Source organism: Hyperolius riggenbachi, chromosome 6 (assembly GCF_040937935.1).
Source record: "Hyperolius riggenbachi isolate aHypRig1 chromosome 6, aHypRig1.pri, whole genome shotgun sequence".
Classification (NCBI taxonomy): Eukaryota; Metazoa; Chordata; class Amphibia; order Anura; family Hyperoliidae; genus Hyperolius; species Hyperolius riggenbachi.
In genome coordinates, this window is record NC_090651.1 from 241,035,921 (window position 1) to 241,058,221 (window position 22,301).

General features: G+C 42.0%; 1 protein-coding gene across 1 annotated transcript in view; it reads right to left on the minus strand.

Moving 5' to 3' along the window:
* Window positions 1–6,094: 6,094 nt before the first annotated feature.
* Window positions 6,095–22,301, minus strand: part of LOC137522694 (transmembrane protein 88-like) — a 170,916-nt gene continuing 154,709 nt past the window's right edge. The window contains exon 2 of the mRNA XM_068242759.1: window positions 6,095–7,087. Within this exon, the coding sequence (XP_068098860.1) occupies window positions 6,818–7,087 (270 nt within the window). The 3' untranslated portion in view covers window positions 6,095–6,817. The remainder of the gene's footprint in view (window positions 7,088–22,301) is intronic.

Consider the following 22,301-nt stretch of genomic DNA (forward strand, 5'->3'; position numbering starts at 1 on the left):
TATATAGTATCATGGAAGCAATAAACATGAGCTTAGATAAGCTTTGAGAAAAAGTAGGGGATAGAGGGGCCTGTTGTGCTGTGGTTCATGTGGTCGTAAAGAGTCACACATGACTGAAATAAATTCATAAATTGGGCTCTTGACCTTAGTGGGAGATAACCTAACTGTAATTATAGGTCTTGAGAAAGGGGCATCCTGCAGGGCCCCAAAACAATTATTGGATTAGCTGTTAGATTGTGGCTGTTGGATGATTACATTTGACAAATAACTACATCCACATCCAGAGTGCTGATTTTGCATTTACTTTCCCCTTATCCCTTGCAAAATTAGATGCTTAAAAATGTTATTTATTTACTTCTGTAACTCTCTGTGCGTGCACAGGACATTTTCTTTTGGAGATTTCTAAGCGTACTCCTGTAAATAGTAATAATCATAGTAATAACACAGCAAAGACCCTGTTATCTGGAATTCAGGCAACCAGAAGTCTCAACTAACCGGCATGCCTGAGGGGATAACCGGGACTATGTTTTGGGGTTTTTGGGAGGTTTGGCAGGGGTTTTGCATATGTAGCTAAAACTTGCAAACTTGCAAATGTATGTATGTATTATTATTATTGTTGTTATTATTATAATTATTATTATTACAGCAAAGTCCCCAGTATCTGCCACCGGCGGGGAGCTCCTGATGCCGTATACATGTGCTTGCCAGATGCTTGAGTTACTGGCCGAAATAGCACAAACCTCCGCCCTGTGCAGCATAAAATACACACTGAATGTCCAGTGGCGTTTTCTAACCTTCCTGTAGCTCCTAGCAGCTTTCCAGCATCCGTGCACGGCTCCCAGCAAGCATGTCACGTGACCCGACGTAGGTGACAACAACATAGAAAAAAAGGTCATTTATAGTCAATTTTGTTCTGGTAGACGTACATTTTATATGTACTGTATGTATAGTATAGTTTAACATTTTTCATGATAGTGGTTCTTTTGCATAGAAACCTTAGAACTAATTTTTGTAAATTTATATTTATTTAAAAAAAAATTATAAATGCATCCCAAGAAGACAGACGGTCATTTTAAATTTACAATCAGTGACACTATCATAATTTGTTTTGTAGCTGGTCTCTGTCATTGGAATGGCAAAATGAAAATATTTATTTTCTTTAAATGCTATGAATTAAATGGCGTTGAATGTTTCGTGTGACTGTCCCCGTTTATGCTTAGCTCTACACTTCCTGTAAGCAAAAGAGACAGACTAATAAACGGATATAATTATACACAAACACAATAATGTACACATAAACAAAGTACGTCAAAGTGTGTTTAGATTAAGAAGAAATTCCAATCTAACTAGTCACTTCCCTATATCTGGTAAATATGTTTAGCAGACTGGGCAGCATGGCTTGTTACCGTCTATAGAAACATCCTTTAAATAATATATTTCTGGTTGGTTTTGTTGCCTTGTGGAATCCAGCAAATGACCTTTTGGACCTATAGGCTGCTATAAATGCCTTCCTCTTGCCTCTCCTTGTCCCTCTTGTTTCTGGTTTATGCACCTCTGTCATCTTGTGTCTGAACCATATAGTGCATACAGACTTCTACACTTTCATTATGTTTTCACTGTGTAGCTGTGCTTGTGCTGTCAGTAGAGCGTTTGCTCCATAATTGCCAGGTCCTGTGTTCTAAATATATATCTATTTTGAAGAGGATTTGAACTAAAGTCGTAATAATTATAAGGCAGAAGCCAGATTGACTGTGTGCCACCTCAGGTACGTAGTCAGGCTGCTAAATGACACATTTTATTATGTTCAGTCAATAAAAAAAATAGATTTACAATATGTCATTACTGTGTGGAGAAGCAGCCTATATCTGTGATTGTTTTTATACCTAAAATGGGCATGCTTTAGCTGTAATTTAAAACAGCATGGAAAATGTATTGACCTACTCTTTAAAGTACAACTCAAGGGAGAAGGATATGAAGACTGCCATATTTATTTCCTTTCAAGCAATACCAGTTGCCTGTCTATCCTGCTAATCATCTGCCTCCAATGCTTTTAACCATAGACCTGAACAAGCATATGAAGATCAGATGTTTTTGGCATTATTGTCAGATCTGACAAGATTAGCTGCATGTTTGTTTCTGGTGTTATTCAGATACCACTGCAGCCAAATAGACCAGCCAGACAACTGATATTGTTTAAAAGTAAATAAATATGGCCTCCATATACCTCTCACTTCAGTTGTCCTTTAAATCTTGTTTCTCTGATTTGCGCCTGAGGGTTTGTGGGCTTATTTGCATGAACCAAGATTTGTTTTGGCATAGTTATTGGGTAAAGTCTGATGACTGATTTATTTGCATGTCTTCCACTTGTTATTCACATGTTCATAACCAGAATGACTCTGGAAAGCAACCAAAAAGTGTTGAAGGCCACATTACCAGTTACTCAGTAGCCTTGAGTGCTTTAGATTGATAGACCAATGAAACTTTGGAAGAAGGTCCAACACAGGAAACCTGTAAGAAACACTGCATCCTTCCTTCCTAGACAGCTACATATTGCAGAAGAATGAGTTATATCAGTGATTAGGACTACTGCATATGTTGGGCACCTGATCCATAACAATGATAGTGCTTTCAATTTCCAGATCACAAACAGAGACATACTTTTTTTCTCTGCCCCGCTTAAAGCCAATGGGTACCGCTAATAAAAAAAAAAGTCAGATACTCACCTAAGGAGAGGGAAGGCTCGGTCCTAATGAGCCTTCCCTCTCCTCTCCTGGTGCCCTCGGTGCTGTGCTGGCTCCTCCGTTCGCGTACGCCACCGCAGGGACTTTGGAGGTCTTCGGGAGCACTCGGGCTTCCGAAGACGGGCCGCTCCATACTACGTATGCGCGAGCGCATCATAGAGGGCGCTCGCGCATGCGTAGTATGGAGCGGGCCGGCCGCGTCCTCAGGAGCCCGAGTGCTCCCGAAGGCTTCCGAAAGCTCCCTTCGGCATGCGGAAGTGGCAGTATTTGACCGAACTGGTCGAATACTGCCACGGGGGATCCTGCGCGGGACCGGGCACCGGGAGAGGGAAGGCTCATTATGACCGAGCCTTACCTCTCCTTAGGTGAGTATCTGACTTTTTCTTTTTTAAACAGGTAAACATTCACTTTAAAGCTCAATTAAACTCTACATTAAACAAGGCAAATTATAACAGCACTTTGGATGATATAAATGAATATAAACAGTGTATGGAAGAATTCCAGACAGAATACCTGCTTCATGTACCAAATGTACTTGGAACTGCAGTATGACTTAAAGGGGCACTATAGCAAACATTAGGATACTATGGTAACCTGGAAGCATGTACCCAATTTTAGGAGCATCAGATACTAAGCTCTTCTTCTTCTTTTTTTTTTTATGTGTGCTTGAAAGGTTATAAACAGCATTCTGCAGAGATCCTGTCTGTCGTTATTCAAACTATGCAACATACTCCCAGTCTCAGTGCTGTAACAACTGATTTATCCTTTGCTTTCTGCGTGCACAAGCTGTACGGGATATGTAGACTGCTCAGGGAGTGCTGGGGAAGATCATAGCACTGGATGCAGAAGGAACCAAGTAATTTATCGTGCTTATTTGTTTATCTAAGATCTTCCACAGCACTCACTGACCAGCAGCCTGCTTTCCAATGTTTTCAGCAGAAAGAGACAAGAGGAGCAGTCAGCTATTACAATGCACTGCAGCCCGAGTCAGCAGAGTGAGAGGAGAGACAGGATCTCTACATATGCTGCCTATAACCTTTCAAGCAGACATTTAAAATACTTAGTATCTGATGCTCCTAATAATAGGTACATGGTACTAGGGTTAGCCCAATAGCCTAATTTTGGCCATAGTGCCCCTTTAACTTTTCTTCTCTCAGGCTCAGCTGCTGGGTGCTCAGTAAGGGGTGATCATGTGACACACAAAAGTAGGCAGAATAATTGATGCCTTACTACAGTTTCTAGAATTCCAGCATTACAGTAAATACCATGTGTCGACCTGTCCAAGAACTTATTCCTAACAGCAGAAAATAAGAAGGCATAAAGGTCTTAAATTGGACCTAAACTCTTGCACAGGAAGCAAGGAAAACAGGCGGATCGCTCAGAAACAGCCTTATCAGCCCGCCGACAGACTGTACACACGCTGTACTGTCTGCTGAAACCCGTCGTTGGCTTCAGTATGACATGTGTACGAGCCTTAATTAGCCTAACCTAATCTAAACAGCCTAACCTAATCTAATTTTCCTTTATCAGCAAGTAATTAGCAAATGTAAATTTGGGCTGTCAGCCCTGTCTCAACTGTTCTGACTGTGCCTAGGTTCTGTGCTAATATGTAAACCCAAGAGGTTAACCCCTTCTGTGCTCCCAGGAAACCAAGAAGTAAACGCTGCAGGATCTCTGTTGGAGTTCTCTAAGTTGCAAAAAATATTTTTTCTTAAAAGATTATTATGCTGGTGCTTATCTTTTAGAGCAGAGAGGAAGTTGTGAGTTTAGGTCTACTTTAACCTGCATGGATAGCAGCATAGCTGCAGCAGGCTTAACTACAGAAAGGATTTTCTTTCCACTGGAAATGTTTAGCATATTTACCATATCACAGCTTCAATGCTTGCTTGGTGCAGCAACATTCAATGGTGCAGAACAATTATAATGTATATTAATTACCATATGAACTGAAGTCCCCCGCTTTCCTTTAAAGAAGTCATTCATTGCAGGAATATTTAGTGAAGTCAATCTATTCCAGTATGTAGAATGTGCTTTAATACATCTTCTTATTTATTTTGGTGAACACTTTCCTTTTCACCTGTGCCTAACAACTTACAGAAATATGTATTGTGTATTTTACTTGTGTTCCTCCTTTATGAGGATTTTTAAACAGCCGGACAGTAGAGACACTTGTTGCTGCCTGTGTTATTATTACCCAACTTTATACTCTGGCCACATGATCTTGCCTGTCTTTTATAAGTAATTTTACAATGTGGGAAATGTTTCTATCGATGGTATTATTCTACAAAAAAATATAATTTTATTTCTACTTATAGCCAGTGCAAGTTGCCTCTCTGTTCTCCCCATTTTATTAATTGTGCTATGTAAATCCTTGGGGTGACCCTGGCCTGATCCACTAAAGCATCTGCTAGGTTCATGTTGGGTGAAGCAACAGTGTGAAGACTGGAGAGAGTGGCCTGACAATGCTGGTCCTTGTCTGATAGTCACACACACAGAACACTAGCTACTTCAGGAAACGTACTGTATCAACTTCATTAATTCTTGTACTTTTACTGCCCTCAGACTATGCAAGAACCTGAGTTACGCAGCGATAGGCATCTGCCATGCCTGGCTACAGACACACTGCACATTAACTTTTCTCAAGGTTTACCGTACCTAAAATCATTACAACTTTATTGAGGGTAAATTAAGTCATTTCTAAACCAACATTACAAATGTATCCTTTATTGTAACTTAAAAGTAAATTTTACTGCTCTAATGCTCTATGCTAGCAGACATTTTAGTCTCTAAGGCTAGCTAGGAATATGTAGCAGTATTTCATTATGGCTTTAGTGAGTTGTGTCTCCTGGCAAGAGTCTATTTACACTAGAGAATGCAGTGCTGTTGACTCTTCCCAGAAAATCACACAGTGAAAAAAATCAATAATGAAGGAACTTCAGATGTACGAAGAAAAGGTATGTGTGGAATTGTCTTTGTAATGGGAACTCATCCAACGTTTATGTCTAGAAATGTGTTCCTGAGGCCTAGTATGCTTTAACTATATAACATACAAAAGTTGCGCCTAAGGTACTTTCACTTTTTCACACCTTATAAAGTGATGTCAAATTTGTGCAAAAGGAGTTTTTAGATTACCTTGGCTGGGCAAATTGTGTAACATGCGTTATAGAAGCATTGCCCATGTTGTGTACATAAAGTGAGTGATAGTAATTGTGCAATGCTTGCTCAGTAAGAGAGTCACAGTTAATGCTATTCTCTGGTATGTGTGCTTTACATTTTTAACAATACTTATAAAATACTTTATTCCCCCCCCCCCCCCCAAAAAAAAAAAATCCACATTTTGTTCCACTGCCTGTCTAAAAGAATCCCTTGTGGTATGCCATTTGAAAATTATTCATTCTGGCAAAATCGGTAAATACAAAAAAGAAAAACAATCAGCATGTGAACTAGTAAAGGGGTCTTGTAAGACCCTTTCAACATTTTACAAGCAATCCCTTACTTTGGTTGTAAAACGGAAATATGTTACATTTCTTGTAAGGATTGGGGGTTTGCAAAAGGAAAAGCTGAATGAAAATAAAAACACTACATGTGAGTTCCTTTCAAACATTTTATCATTTCCAAGCACATTTTTTGGAGCATTGATGGATATTGGAACTGTCTTTAAAATTACTTCTGTTTTGATAAAACCTCAGTTGAGCATCTTAGCAAAATTCATGATTCAGTAATGACTTGTTAAGTCCTCATTGGGTTACAGCTTTCACAAACCTTTCCAAACCAGGTTCGCTATTTACTAAAGAAACCTTTTATATACTGTATGAGGCCTTCAGGAAGGACTAGGTGCCTGCTACAATTCTAGTAGTTTAAATACTGTGTAACAATTTATCACTTGATAGAATATAACATTAAAGATTAGGCTGTTTCTCCAGCCAGTGAAAGCAAGTGTCTTTCATAAATATCAGTAAAGATACCAACAGATGTACTGTAAGTTCATTAGACGTTCTTCAATGAAAGATGCAGACTGCAACTCCATTTCTGCATGGGAATCATAGGAAAACTTCACAAAAGTGTCCCATATATGATTATACCCAGGCCTTCACATGGTTATTCCACTCCTTGAGACAGCTACATAAACCCCCTTCGTCATACCACCTCCATCGCACCCCCTTGTAGAGGGCCCTGGTATATGGCTGGAAGAGCATGAAGAGACGTAGGCGTCGTGCCAGACCACAGTACACAGCCATTGCTAGGACGATGAGAGGAGACATCATAACAAAGCCCAGGATTATCAGAGCAGAGGAGCTATTGTCATCCAGAAGGGTCCTGCAGTATGAGGCATCTGAGTGAAGAACCTATAGAATAAAAAGAAATCATTTTAGAAGGTCATTTTTTATCCAATTATAAATATATTATAAATCGCAAGTGCTGTTTGTTGAGTAAGCATTTTCCATGGTGTTTTTGCTAGTCAAAAACATGTCAGATTTCTACTGCCTATTGTAAGTGACAGCAACATAGGAGAAAAGTAATTTATAGTGCATTTTACTCTAGGTGAAATGTACATCTTATAATATGTATTTTAACCACTACCCACCCATGCTATACTTTAAAACATCCTATTGGTCCCTCTTAACGGACCAAATGACGTTTTAAATCCTCCTCCCACGCTGCCACTACCGTTCACGAGCTCTCGCAGAGCCGCGATTGGTGAAAGGGAAGAAGTCTTCCCTGAACCAATCAAAATGCCTGTAAAGCAAAGATCATGGCTTCAATGAGTAGCCTGTCTCTGTGCTCGTTCTAAGCCTAGAGACAGTGAGAGTGAGGACATCTAGTGGTAAATAAACACACACACACACACACACACACACAAGTAAAAATACACATTTTACACATGTAAATTAAATACAAATAAATTAATACCTCTTTCCCCCCTTCCCTGCTCCCAATCCCCATCCGTTACCAAAATAAGCCTCTCGGAAAAGATCAGCTTTAAAAAAAAAATAGTTACAATAGGGATGCTTTTTTTTACAATGTATGGCATGAGGGTATATCACTGTTATATTTGCATATATGAGCTTGTAATTAGTGACAGGCGCAAAACTGAAAAAAATGGACCTTTATTTCCAAATAAACTATTGTTGCCATACATTGTACCAGGGACATAATGTAAACGTTGTAATAACCAAACAACCGGGACAAATAGGCAAGTAAAATATGTGTGTTTTATTCACAGTAGCATGTTTTATTTTAAAACTATAATGGCCAAAAACTGAGAAATAATGTTTTTTTTTTTCTTATAATTCCTGTTAAAATGCATTTAGAATAAAATATTCCAATGGATAACACTGTCTGCAACACATTCAGTGGAGCAATGCACACAGGAAATCCCGCTACACCAGTGTTGTATGGTGAAAAAGCTGAAAAATCTTTATTCCATATCCAAATCACAGCATCACAGCATACAGATAAAAGCTCACGCGTATCGGATGATTAAGGAGCCATCTCTGTTCCGATACGCGTGAGCTTTTATCTGTATGCTGTGATGCTGTGATTTGGATATGGAATAAAGATTTTTCAGCTTTTTCACCATACAACACTGGTGTAGCGGGATTTCCTGTGTGCATTGCTGAATCTGGTCAAGACTCCCTGCTCCTTTGTTGGTGAATGTGAGTGTAGCAGCCCCTCTTTTACTCACATTCAGTGGAGGCTTACTTGGTTCAATATGGTTTTGCTCCAAAAACCCTGGTGTGGTTCAATATGACCTGAATGGGTCCCTTGTTTCTGCCGGTGAATACAGATGGAAAATAGGCTTTCTAGACAACAGTAAAGGGTCTGGAGGGCCATTTTATTAGTTCACCAAATTAAGTATATTGATTTTGCAGCAGATCTGAGATCTCCACTAAAGCATCTATTTATATCTAGTTGACCCGATCAAAGTAAAATTCCAGTTCCAACAGATCCCTCCACCACTCCACCTGTGATTCTATGCGCAAAAATGCATTAAAAAACGTCACTTTTTCTATTACACCACGCCTGACAAAGTGACTGGAGCTTTCAGTTGTAATTTACTAAGCATTTGAAAGGTATGCTTCTATCAGCAGCCAGCCCAGTACAACACTCTACTGCTATTCAATACAGCACCTAAAGGTGACATTCCAAATTTGCTTCCTGATTGCTTCTATCACTGGGTTCATCGTGCCATGAAAATGATGAATGACATTCTGCTGTTTTCATGGGCTTTTCAGATGACACCAGCTTTGCAATCAGATGATGTTTTAATGAATTCTGAATAATGTATTGCTGCTCAGGATGAATCTCAATACAGTAGTAACATGGATTCTGGTTATCTTCCAAGGTCAGGACACGGGAGTGCATTATGCAAGGTCTCTGGTTATTTTTCTCCCAGGCAAAGAGGGAGGCAATAACTAAACAACTATTGCAGTCAGCCAAGCGAGAAATTACAAATCCGCCAAAGGTTTAATATAGAAGGCACTAAATGCTTTTCTGAGGTCAGCTCTTTTGAACTACGACAAGCAAGCTTTTCTCAATCTGCTTTACTCTTCCTAAGTGACAAACTGTTATCAGATTAATTAGTGGATAACTTTTATTGCTCCCTATCCACATGAAGAAATAAAACATCTGCCATTTGATATCCCAGTTGTAAAACCCCACGGCATGCCAAGCCATCGTTTAAGAAGTATGGCGCATGTGTCACCAAAAGAATCAAACTTATCCTTCGCTTTGTGCAAAGCTTAAAGGGAACCTTAACTCAAAAAAAAACAAAAACATGAGTTTCACTTACCTTGGCCATCTACCAGCCCCCTGCAGCCATCCTGTGCCCTCGCAGTCACTCATTGCTCCTCCGGTCCCCCGCTGCCAGCTAGGTTCGTTTTTGCCGACTGGGAGTCGGCCGGCAGCCATGCGCCAATTTTTATGCATTCCTGCTGGTGCAAGAAGCTATCACGGACATTAACAAGTACATTTTTACGCATTATGGATGCAATGCGTAGAAATTTACGCATTGCACATGTAACGCGTAAAAATGTACTTGTTAATGTCTGCGATAGCGGGAATGCGTAAAAATGTACGCATGGTTGCCGGCCGACGCCCAGTCGGCAAAAACGAAACTAGCTGGCAGCGGGGGACCGGAGGAGCCATGAGTGACTGCGAGGGCACAGGATGGCTGCAGGGGGCTGGTAGATGCCCCAGATAAGTGAAACTCATGTTTTTTTTTTTTTAGTTAAGGTTCCCTTTAAATGTTTCAGAGTACCCAGATAGTTTGTGGTTACTTGGAAACTCTAGAATATTATAGGGACCAAAATCCCTCTTACTAAAAAAGCTATGATAATATGAATTTGTGAAACAGAAAGTATTTGCAATTATTCAGCTTTATGTGAGCAAGAAGCATTGCTGTTGAATATGTAATTCATCTCTTTGTGTGCCTAAAACCCAGACACACATCCAGTACTTATGGAGTGCGCAGTAATGAATACACCATATAGGCAAACTGTGCACTCCAGCGGTACTGGATGTTTGTCTGGCTTTCAGGGACACAAAGGTACAATTTGCATATTTAGCAGTGATGCACCATGGGAGTTCTAACTTGCTCACATAAACTGAATTTTCTTTTTGGAATTTAGCATCTGGTCTAAGCTCCTTTGTCTAAAGCCTCCCATACATGCTAGATAATTCTTGGCCCAGGCAGCCGGCCAGGGATGCTTCTGGGAAGACTCTAGTGTATGTACAGTTAGTGGGTCACCTTGTTGTGCCGCAATGAGATCTGGAGGGATGGCTTGTTGTCGAAGCAGAGTTCCAACTGAGCCAATTGTTCTCCTCCTTACTAATCCCATTCCATCATGTGCTGTTGTAACTTCTCCACCCTCCATAGCAACAGAACGCATTGCTAGTAGAGATGGCCCGAACGGTTCTCGGCAAACTTCCGTGGTTCGCGATCACGGAGAACCGCGAACTTTTCTGGAAGTTCGGTTCGCCCCCATAGTGCATCACGAGGGTCAACTTAGACCCTCTAAATTACAGTCAGTAGGCACATTGTAGCCAATCAGGCTACACTCCCTCCTGGAGCCACTCCCCCCCTTATAAAAGGCAGGCAGCGTCAGGCTTTGGACTCACTCGTGTGCCTGCATTAATTAGAGAAGGGAAAGCTGCTGCAGACTCTCATAGGGAAAGCTTAGTTAGGCTCTTGTAGGCTTCTTAGCTTGCTCCTTGCTGATTCTTATTGCTAAAACAAGAAGTGATAAATCAGGATGATACAATTTATTGGCTAACTAAAAATGAATAAAAATAAGCAAGCTTTCGGCCTTGCAGCCTTCGTCGGGCTTATATCCTGTTAGTTTGCAGGCTGGTGGTACAGACAGCTATATACATGCAACATCAAAAGGGAAAACAGATATTTTTTTCAAGCATAAATACATGTCATTAAGATGCCTTAATTCAAACAGACCATCTAAATGGGGTTAGAGGATGTTAGCTGGATAGATAAGGATCCTTGTTTACTCGATGCTCACAGACCTGGGATTAGGATTGACTCAGAGGTATCGTAAATTCTTAGTTCACAAGTTCAGCTGAGAAAGTTCAAATATCATCAGCCTCATACCAATATAAAAAGTTGTTGTCTTTATTTAAACCCTTCTCCACAGCTTTGAACCGATTTATACATTTTGTTTCTGCTATTAATCGATCATTTGACGTTTTGATGCCACCCTTCAGGGCAGTGACACGAAGATCATCCATGCTGTGTCCGTTGGACCGAAAGTGTGAAGCACAAATCTGGGAGTCCAGATTTGGTATCATTAATAGTGTGCCTGTGTCCATTCATACGTTTGCGCAGAGTTTGTCCAGTTTCTCCCACGTACATAACATTGGGGCATTTAGCACACATGATCAGATATACCAGATTGGTGGAAACACAGGAAAATGTGCCTTGTACTCTGTACTCCTGTTGTGAACCTGGTATCGTTAGCCTGTCAGTTGAGTAAATGTGTCTGCAGGTCCCACATATTTTTTGTCGGCAGGGTGATGTTCCATTTTGTTGAGGCCTATTCAAAGAACTCCTGACAATCATCTGTTTTAGATTGTGTGGTTGCCGATATGACAAAAGTGGAGGTTTAGGGAATATCGTTCTCAGTCTGTGATCCTTGTGTAAAATGAGATGAAGTTCCTTAGCAATCCTCCTTAAGATTTCCAGGTGTGGGATGTAGGTGACAACTTGTAAGGTACCTTGAGGGCTGGAGACCGATGTGCTGGAGGTAGTAACTCTTGCAACTTACCAACTGGAAACCCTGGAGTGGAAACAGGAATCTCCAGTTGGCACGGGGCAAGAGCGCTTGCAGGAAGTCACTGTAGCGCTTCCACAGGTTGAGTCTGGTACTGCAATGACTCAAACAGCAGGCAGACTTGAGGACTGAAGTGGATACAGGAACGGGCACAGGTCTGGCAGCAAAGCGGGTACTCAAACAGGCAGTGTTCGGCAACAGAGAGGATAGTCGTACTTGGCAGAGGTCGGCAACGGAGCGGGTAATCAGACAGGCAGTGGTCGGCAACAGAGAGGATAGTAGTACTTGGCAGAGGTCGGCAACAGAGCGGGTAGTCAGACAAGCCAGGTTCGGTAACATCAGGTCAGGGCAGAGCTTAGTCAATACACGGGAACACACACAATCACAGAACTTGCTGCAATACTACAGCAACCAGAGAGTGGTGCTCTCCAGGCTTAAATAGGCCGTTTGGGCGCGCCCAGCGTAACGTGCGACGCGCGTGCGCAGAAGCGCACGGAGCCACGCAAACACCCATGTCAGAGCAGCATGTACAAACAGACGCCCCTTACGCGTGCGCGCGCATGCGGCACTCACAACAACGCCTTCCGGCGCCATCGCTTGCGCCGCGTTGCGCGGCGCGCGTGAGCGCACAACGCAAGGCTGCCAATTACGGAGACCAGACGAGATGCCCCCGGACGCCTGCCGACATCCGTGCGTACCAGCCGCCTCGCCTGGACAGGTAACTGACCGTGACACAACCAAAGGGACACGTTCCTCTTTCTGGTTTAGCTTATATTTCAGGAGTTCAGTCCTGGGGATGATGCTGGCTTTCCTGATTTGGGCCTCAGCCATAGGAGGACTGTACATTAACCCAGATGTATACAGTTGTAAAAATAAAGAGTTACAGTAGAGTAACACTTTTTTTTTTTACAACTGTATACATCTGGGTTAATGCACCATTGGAGCGCTCTCTGTCTCCCCCCACCCTCTTGTGTCTATCAGCAACTGGCTCCATCCAGTCTAAGAGAGCAGCACCTGGGGCATATTTAAAGGGCCAGCACTGTTTTGTTTGAGCGCAAGTTTTTGCTACTTTTTTCTATAGGAGGACTGTAACCTTGTTTTATGAAAGTGTTCTTAAGGCGATCCAGGTGCTTGTCTCTGTCTATCCTGTCAGAACAAATCCGGTTGTACCTTATAGCTTGGTGGCAAATTATAGAGTTCTTAATGTGCTTGGGATGAAAACTGTCATATCTTAGGTATGTGGGACGGTCTGTAGGTTTGCGATACACAGAGGTTTGTATGTTGTTACCCCTGATGTATATGGTGGTGTCCAGAAAGTTAATCTCTGTGTGAGAGTAGGTAAGTTTCAATTTGATTGTAGGATGGAAGGCGTTGAAGTTCCTGTGGAACTGGAGAAGCTCATCCTCACTTGCGGACCAGATGATTAAAATATCACCAATGAAGCGGAAGTAGGTCATGGGTTTTATGCCACATGCATTGAGGTATTCCTCTTCGATTTTGGCCATGAAGAGATTTGCATACTGTGGTGCGAATCCCGAACCCATTGCCACGCCCATCTGCTGTAAATAGAGGTCCTGTCCAGAAGTGAAATAATTATGAGTGAGAATGAATTTGATCAGTCCAGCAATAGGCTTTACAGATATGCCCTGACCCTGAAGATATTTACGGCAGGTCGCAATACCATCATCATAAGGGATTGTTCGTGTACAGGGACTCCACTTCCATCGTGGCAAGTATGGTTCCCTCAGGTACTGGGCCGATGGCTGTCAGTTTGTTCAGGAGATAGATATAGTATCAAGGAAACAACAAACTTGAGTTTGAACAAGCTTTGAGAGGCAGTAGAGGATAGAGGGGCCTGGCATGCTGTGGTCCATCGGGTCACAAAGAGTTGGAAATGACTGTATAGTGACTAAACAACCAAAATAGACTAGGAATGAAAGGGACTGGAGCTCCAAATCAAAATGTTAAACCTCAAATTGGGGTAGCCTTAAGATTTGAAAAGAGTCCTTGGACATACACAGGAAAAGATTTGACCCAAAACAAAGATAGTTATCAGCACACTTTCATATTAAGTAGCAGAGATAATGAAGAACAATGCGTTAATGTGTACACAGTCTGGTATATGCCATTAATAATCACTAACGGGAATAGGAATCCATTAAGTTCTCTTTATCTGAATCATCAGTCATGTGAATGTTGCTGCTCACTCACCCCCTTCTACACACAATATTGATTTGTATGACAGTTTATAGCACCTGCACAGTTCCCTGGACATCTTCACTCTTCACAGCTCTGCTGAAGTATTGGACATAAATCATTAGCAAATGTATAATGTGATCCTAAAGTATTTCCATTTACTGGATATGTTTGATTACCCTGATGTTAAGTATCAGAAATACAGTATTCTGCCACTTTGCCTTACCAGTCAAGTCCTACAGACACCTTATTGCTGGATAGTGTACTGGTTATGGGCTCTTCCTCTGACAGAGGAGACCAAAGTTCAACTCTCAAGGAAGCAGTTATGAAACCACCAGCATAGCCATGTCCCAATAGTAATGCCACTGCCATTCCGATTCCTCAGTAATGTAGCATACCTTGCAAAGAAATATACTCAAAAGATGGATCAGTGTACTTTGACAAGAAGACAGTCATGTTTAATAATGTCAGTGCATTAACAGCATGAGCAGCCCCAGGCAATAGGAAGTGGTGATCTTACAAACGCTCCGGTTTTCCCTGCAGCTAGAAATCTGTAATATGTCTCTAGACAATGATATTCATTCACTTTCATTTCTCTCGGTCAGGGGGAGTCATCCATCATCAGGAACATGAATATAAAAGTTAATTACTCCTCTAATCTGAAAAATGTCACAGCTGTCATCATTACTGCTCACTTTCACTGGCACAACTCATGTCTCTTCCTATAATATTAGTTAAACAGTGGTGAGTGCTTAATGGTCAAGAACATGACACTAATTGAATTATAATAAAAAAGGAAAAAGTTTGGACGACTGAACTTCATTTCCTTGGAGGTGTGTCACATTTTTATTGGCTCTTGATGATAGATGACAAGGAATGAGCAAACTCAAAAAAAAATATACATTGTCAGCCTTAGTTTGCTAGCATCTAAATTTGGCCAAATCAAAGGAGTTTCATTGTATAAATGGACCCAGAGGACAACTCCCTTTACTGGCCACCTGTCATCTTTCACAATAAAATGTAAAGAGAACCAGTCATAAACACGCATTTGTAAAAATCTAGAACTCCTCTTTGAAGTTAAAAACCAAGGGAAGACTTACCAGCCTAGAATTGTTATTTCTTGTGTTATTTATGTTTAGGTGCATTGTTTTTCTAGCCTGCAGCCTGTTTCATTCTGGAAGAATCCAAATATGTCTGTCTGATTATTGCCAAAGCTCCCTGCTTCTAACAAAACTCTCTTCCTGTTCATAACTGTAATTTAAGAAAGCTAATAAAACAACCACAAAAATTGCTGTGCTCTTGGTCTGTGGCCTTTTGCAATCTCTCTGGTGCTGGAAGAAATGTACTCACCCAAATGTACCCCACCAAATCACAGATGGTCAATCAAAATGTCAGGAGTGGTGCACTGTAACTTTCAGTTCTCACTCTATTGGGCCATCAGGGGGTTCCCACCCGCATCTCGCGGTAACAGAAATTTGATAGGGTTATGATGGCCGAAGTATGACTCACTACTGCCTGTTGTGGAACTCTAGTTACCCTCCTTAGGTGGTGCTAGTAATACTAGGGTTTCCTCATGTTTGGATTGTTGCTATATATTCCCTACAAGAGGATATCATTGGATAATATTATTTTCTTAAGTAGTTTTATACTTTCTACACTAAAAGCAGCAATGCATATACAGTGTTAAGATGATCAATAAGCAACATGCTAGCAGCTTATGGCATGGTTCCTGGGCACAAGACTGTGTGACAGCTGCCAGTCCCTTCTGAGCTCGAGCATCGGCGCGTGTCTCTTTGCTCCGCAACCAAACAGCTGTTAGACCATCTGTGATTTGGTGGATTACAATTGGGTGAGTGTGTTTCAAAACATGTGTGAAAAGAGATGAAATATTGCGTATTCTACAAAAATAATTTAAAATGGCCCGTGTGCACATTTGCTGGTACCCTTACAAAAAGATCATAAATAAATAGATTTTAAGTGATTTAAAAAAAAAATTCTCTTTTTTTGTGTCATGCATCTGCATCCAGCTATTCAGACTTTTCCAATGGAGAAAAGTAGCCGCCTGGCTGTTTGGTATCCTTGTGTCCCAGGTTACGCATGGACCAGAAAAAGTAGAGAGGTGTCTGAGAAGAGTTGTCTGAAGAGATCAGAAAGAAAATTATTGACAAGCATGTCAAAAGCAAAGGTTATGGGATCATCTCCAAACAGCTTTATGTTTCTGTGAACATCAAAATATTTTTAGAAGTTTAAGGTCCTTGGGGATCTCCTTGGAGGGGAAAATCAGCCAAGACACAAAACATTAATATCACACTTTTCTCCTGGAAGACTCAAAGCACCAGAGCTGCAGCCACTAGGACACGCTCAATAGGCAGTAGTAGTGTTAGGGAGTCTTGCCAAAGGTCTTCTCACTGAATAGGTGTTGGCTTACTGAACAGGAAGAACTGGGATGCAAAACCTAGTCACCTGGGTCAGAGGCAGAGCCCTTAACCAGTAGACTATCCAGCCACAGACTGAGCAGGATCCTAATGAGAATTGTATCACTTTTTCAGAGACATTTGGCTCAATTGTAGAAGACCCAGCAGGTCTCCACAGTTGAAATATAAAATTGCCAGGCTGGAAATTATTGAAATGCATACTGAGAGGGATCTTCAGACAAATAATACGGGAGGATTTTGGTAAGTCATATCAGCTCTATGCCTACAGATAAAAAAAAGAAGCTTTCAGAGAAAACGAACACCATACCTACTGTGAAACATGGAAAAGGCCTGGTCAAGTTTTTGAGCTGCTTTGCTGCAGAGAACAATGCAATTTCACAACTATCAAAATATTCTGGAGTGAAATTAACTATCTAGTGCCAGAAAACGTTGTCTAAGTCACCATCATACTCCTCAAAGCACCCAAGAATAGCTAAAGGTGCATACTAATGATACAATCTTGTACAATCTTACCACTTACATGTAAATTGTAATATGAGGGACTACCTAAGGTAAAGTACTGAACATTCACTTAGTTTACCTTTCTACTACATAGATTTAGTAAGACTATACAATCAAGTTTTGGCACCTTAAAGGTGCCATATATCAGATGATGAATGGGCAGATCGACCAAGAGATAGATTTCTTTCTAATCAAATCTGATCGGACAGAGATCTATTGCCAGCCCATACACCACAGACTTATTCCCAATCAATTTCATGCAAAAATCGATCAGGAATCGGCCTCGTGATGCCACATCCACTGGTTCTCCGCCCTGACGTTGTCCATTGAACATTAAGTGGGGACAGAGTCAGGGGTTTTGTCACGTTTTTTGCTCTTCCTGATATCACTCACTGTTACCGCCGCACACTCAACCATCCACAACGGCCCAACATCTTGCAGCATGTCCGATCAACATGCTGGGCCCGAAATTGGTCGCATTGTTGATCGGGCATGCACTTGGCGGCACCGCTAGATGTATGCTGCTCGCTAGATGTATGGGTACCTTGGGAGGGAAACATTGGGCTATCCTGAAAAGGCATATTATCAGACCTGATTTTACTCCTATTAAAATTTACGTAAAGAACTGAAACATTACTCTGGAGAAGGCTCTTTTCAAACTGGCACAGCCAGGTGCAGAAGTCTCATTGAGAAGACTCATTTGATGTAGCAATAAATCTAAGAGTTATGTAACAAAATATTAATTAAGCGTCCCATCATTTTTGTTCATGCCATTTTAATTTACGTTATTATTTGAAATATTCTGTTTGATCAAAACACTATAGCAGTGTCTGATTTGTATTTAAAGTGGAATAAACAGTGATGGGTGCTGTCAATCACTTTTATCAGTGTCAAGTAATTTTAGAGACACTTCTCTTTACTGTGGAGGGGTACCAGTTTCCTCATTCATGTACAGCTATGAGGTGAGTATAATCTGTTTCGTGCACACCTTTTGGCAAGCAGGACCAGTTCTCTCATGAAGCAAAGTGGCACATTTGCATCAGGTGGCAGAGATTACAGGGGCAGCATGTTTGTACTGTGTGTTTACACTTACAGCATGCAGTCAGAGTAGGAGGAGAATCGAGAGGAGAGCGAGGTGAAGAGGTCATCATTGTGGAAAAACAGCTTGTTGTGCTGTGTGAGGAGTCTGACAGTGAGTAAGGAGGGTAGGCAGGAGAGCAGCAGGAGGTGGCACTGCTGTCCTAACTGAGGAGGAATGGAGTGGCTGAGGGTGAGAAGTTTATTTGTCACAGACTCAGTCACAGCCATCCAGTGTGCTTTTGTATTGAGCTGCAGCATGTCATGTGAGAACATTAAATGAAGCAGAGTAAATTGTTGGGTGCTGTGCGGTTATTCCAAATTTACAAATTCCCCGGGGTTTGATTGGTGGGAGCATCCTCACAAGTTTGCCTCAGGCAGCAAAAAATCTACAACCGGCCCTGGTGGCAAGTTTACTCCAGTAAGGAGTAAAAACATATAATATACTGTGGGTTGTGATGAATAATGTCTTCTCTAGTTGTAGGCATACTGATAGAAATAATAGAAGCTTTTTTTCATTTTGGAGGAATGCAATTGCTGTCTTTGTAGACAGACAGCTCTTTTCCAGGTTGCGTCCATCATAAATTGTCTGTAGTGCCTCCAAATCTTCCAGATGGCCATACTTTGTGCTATCTCAGAAACACAAAATACTGCTAACACTGAGAAATGATGGAATCGGATCTCGCCATGCCGTATTTTAGTCATTACCTTTGAAAGCACGGGAGATGAAAGCACATGGGAAGCAGAAAGCAGTTTGTGTTGTGTCTAGAACATGTGCACTGACTGCCTAATCAAATCGATATCAACAGCAGAGGTCAGAACTAAGCGCTTCAATGTTAAAAGCTTGTAAACATTGAATATATATATATATATATATATATATATATATATATATATATATATATATATATATATATATATATATACATATATATATATATATACATATATATATATATATATATTATTTACCTAATAGATATTTATGTACTGAACTATTATAGACTGGGCAGCACTATTGCCTTGAAGCATTAGAGTCTCAGGGCCTGCTCCAGTTCACTTTTTCTCATTACAGACACGACCAGCACTAGGAGTGAGACTAGGAGTGAGACAGAAGCAGCTGATTGCTGCGGGCTCTAATTACATCATACAGGAGGCGGTGGACATTGGGGACACGGAGGGAGGCAGGAGGAGGACACAAAAGAGGACGGGAGGAAGACCACAAGGAGGACAGGGTGTGGACACAAGGGGGGCAATAGGAGGCCACAAGGAGGGAAGGAAAGGACCACAAAGGGGACAGGAGATGGACACTATTAGGACAGGAGGAGGTAACAAGGGGGACAGGAGGAGGACAAAACGGGGACAGGAGGAGGCCGCAAGGGGGACAGGAGGTGGACACCAAGGGGGACAGGAGGTGGACAACAAGAGGGACAGGAGGAGGCCACAAGGGGGACATGGAGAGGACACAAGGGGGACAGGGAGAGGACACAAGGGGGACAGGAGAAAGCTACAAGGGGACAGGAGGTGGACACTAAGGTGGGCAGGAGGAGGCCACAAGTGGGACAGGAGCTGGACACCAAGTGGAACAGGAGGAGGACACAAGGGGGACAGGAGGAGGACACAATAATTGGGGGGAGAACATCTACAAGATGCCCCTGGACCATAGACGCACCAGGTTTAGTATATTTTTCTCTGGTTTTTGCCCTCTAAACCGGAGCGTCTTATAGACCAAAAAATATGGTATATATTAAAATAATATAAGTAAGTTTGCATTATAGCTCAACTGCATGTCGCAATTGTGACTAGAGAAGGTTTGTGAGATGCAATGCAAATGACTCTGAGTTGATGCAGGATTATGCAAATTTTGTATGAATAGTATACATGCAATCAATCAATAAGCTCCTGCAAAGGTGAAATTTGATTGGTCCATTTTCAAGCTACATAAACTGCATACACAATTTGCAAAAACTTGCATCAATGTAGAATAGGTCACTTTACATTTACAGTATGGTAGGGATTATGTGTTAGGTTTAGTGGAATTCATAAGACTAGGTTAGGGCTAGCATCAGACTTTGAGATGGGATAGGCATAGATGAAGAATGAGGTTAGGCACAGGCATTCAGAGGGAAGAGTGCATATCTAAAGTTAGGGTTGTCTGGCTGTGTAGAAGCCAGGAAGGAATTAAGGTTAGGTTGAGGCACTGGAATGGAGGAAGGATAGAGGTGGAGGAAGCATAGGCTGTGGGGTAACCTAGGGTGGCGGTTGGAACATGTCCAAGTTGTGTGTACACAACAATTTTTCCACATAATTCCAAACAGATTACTGAAGTAGAATGAAGTTGTGCTTTGACAACAGGCCCTCCAGAATTGTAATGCTTCTCTCAAATTCCGTAATCTATGAATAGTCTGTTTGACTTTGTTAATGTTTCCAATAAACCATCTCATGCTGACTGCTGAAGCACTTTCAGGATTTATACAAACTATCAACAGTTGAAGGTCTCCGGGGGGAAAAAGGTAAATAATAGGCTGTTTTCTGGAAGAAGTGTGTCTGGGCCTTCACCTCCAGCTGACTTTTTGCATTTAACAGATGTTAAATAGATGTGTTTTCTATTCAGTTGGTGATAGGGCATGGTGATGCAAATTTGCTTTCTGCGCTATTTCTGCAGCCATCATAACATCTCTGCTCTGATCAGAAAAGGTCAAGGTCATAGCTCATCATGCCCAGAGGCCTCTCCATTATAAAGCCAGGAAGGAGATCTTCATTTGAATTGTATTAGGTGAATATAACCCACTGGCTGCCTGCTCAGAATTAGCTAGGATAAAGCCAGCCTTCTTTACTTCTTCACATGGTTTGCTTAGGAGCTCAAAGTATGAAAATGGACAAATTCCCCCATTACCTTTTCACCTTGAGCAAATATTTTTTAACTTGAAATGCTCATTCTGTGTATAGTTATTGGTTCCCAGCCGCAGCTGCTGTTACATTTTTGGATAACTACAAAACTAGTCTTCATTCAGAAGACCCCTTCCCCATCCATCCAGAGGCATATCTACAGGGGTGCAGGTATGGCATGTGCCATGGACGCCTCTTACTGGGGGCACTGCTTTGTAGCATCCTTGGTGTTCTCCATACAGATTCTAGTTTTTATCTGGGGGACATTATGCGGCCGGGTATATCTGGGAGACATTCTGCTGCCTGGTATATCTGGGGGACATTCTGCGGCCTGGTATATCTGGAGGACATTCTGCGGCCTGGTATATCTGGGGGACATTCTGCGGCCTAGTGTATCTGGGGGACATTCTGCGGCCTGGTATATCTGGGGGACATTCTGCAGCCTGGTGTATCTGGGGGACATTCTGCGGCCTGGTATATCTGGGGGACATTCTGCGGCCTGGTATATCTGGGGGACATTCTGCTGCCTGGTATATCTGGGGGACATTCTGCGGCCTGGTATATCTGGGGTACATTCTGCTGCCTGGTATATCTGGGGGACATTCTGCAGCCTGGTATATCTGGGGGACATTTTGTGGCCTGGTATATTTGGGGGAAATTCTGCTGCCTGGTATATCTGGGGGACATTCTGCGGCCTGGTATATCTGGTGGACATTCGGCAGCCTGGTGTATCTGGGGGACATTCTGCGGCCTGGTATATCTGGGGGACATTCTGCAGCCTGGTGTATCTGGGGGACATTCTGCAGCCTGGTATATCTGGGGGACATTCTGCGGCCTGGTATATCTGGGGGACATTCTGCGGCCTGGTATATCTGGGGGACATTCTGCTGCCTGGTATATCTGGGGGACATTCTGCAGCCTGGTATATCTGGGGGACATTTTGTGGCCTGGTATATTTGGGGGAAATTCTGCTGCCTGGTATATCTGGGGGACATTCTGCGGCCTGGTATATCTGGGGGACATTCGGCAGCCTGGTGTATCTGGGGGACATTCTGCGGCCTGGTATATCTGGGGGACATTCTGCAGCCTGGTGTATCTGGGGGACATTCTGTGGCCTTTACCTTTTCACCTTGAGCAAATATTTTTTAACTTGAAATGCTTATTCTGTGTATAGTTAT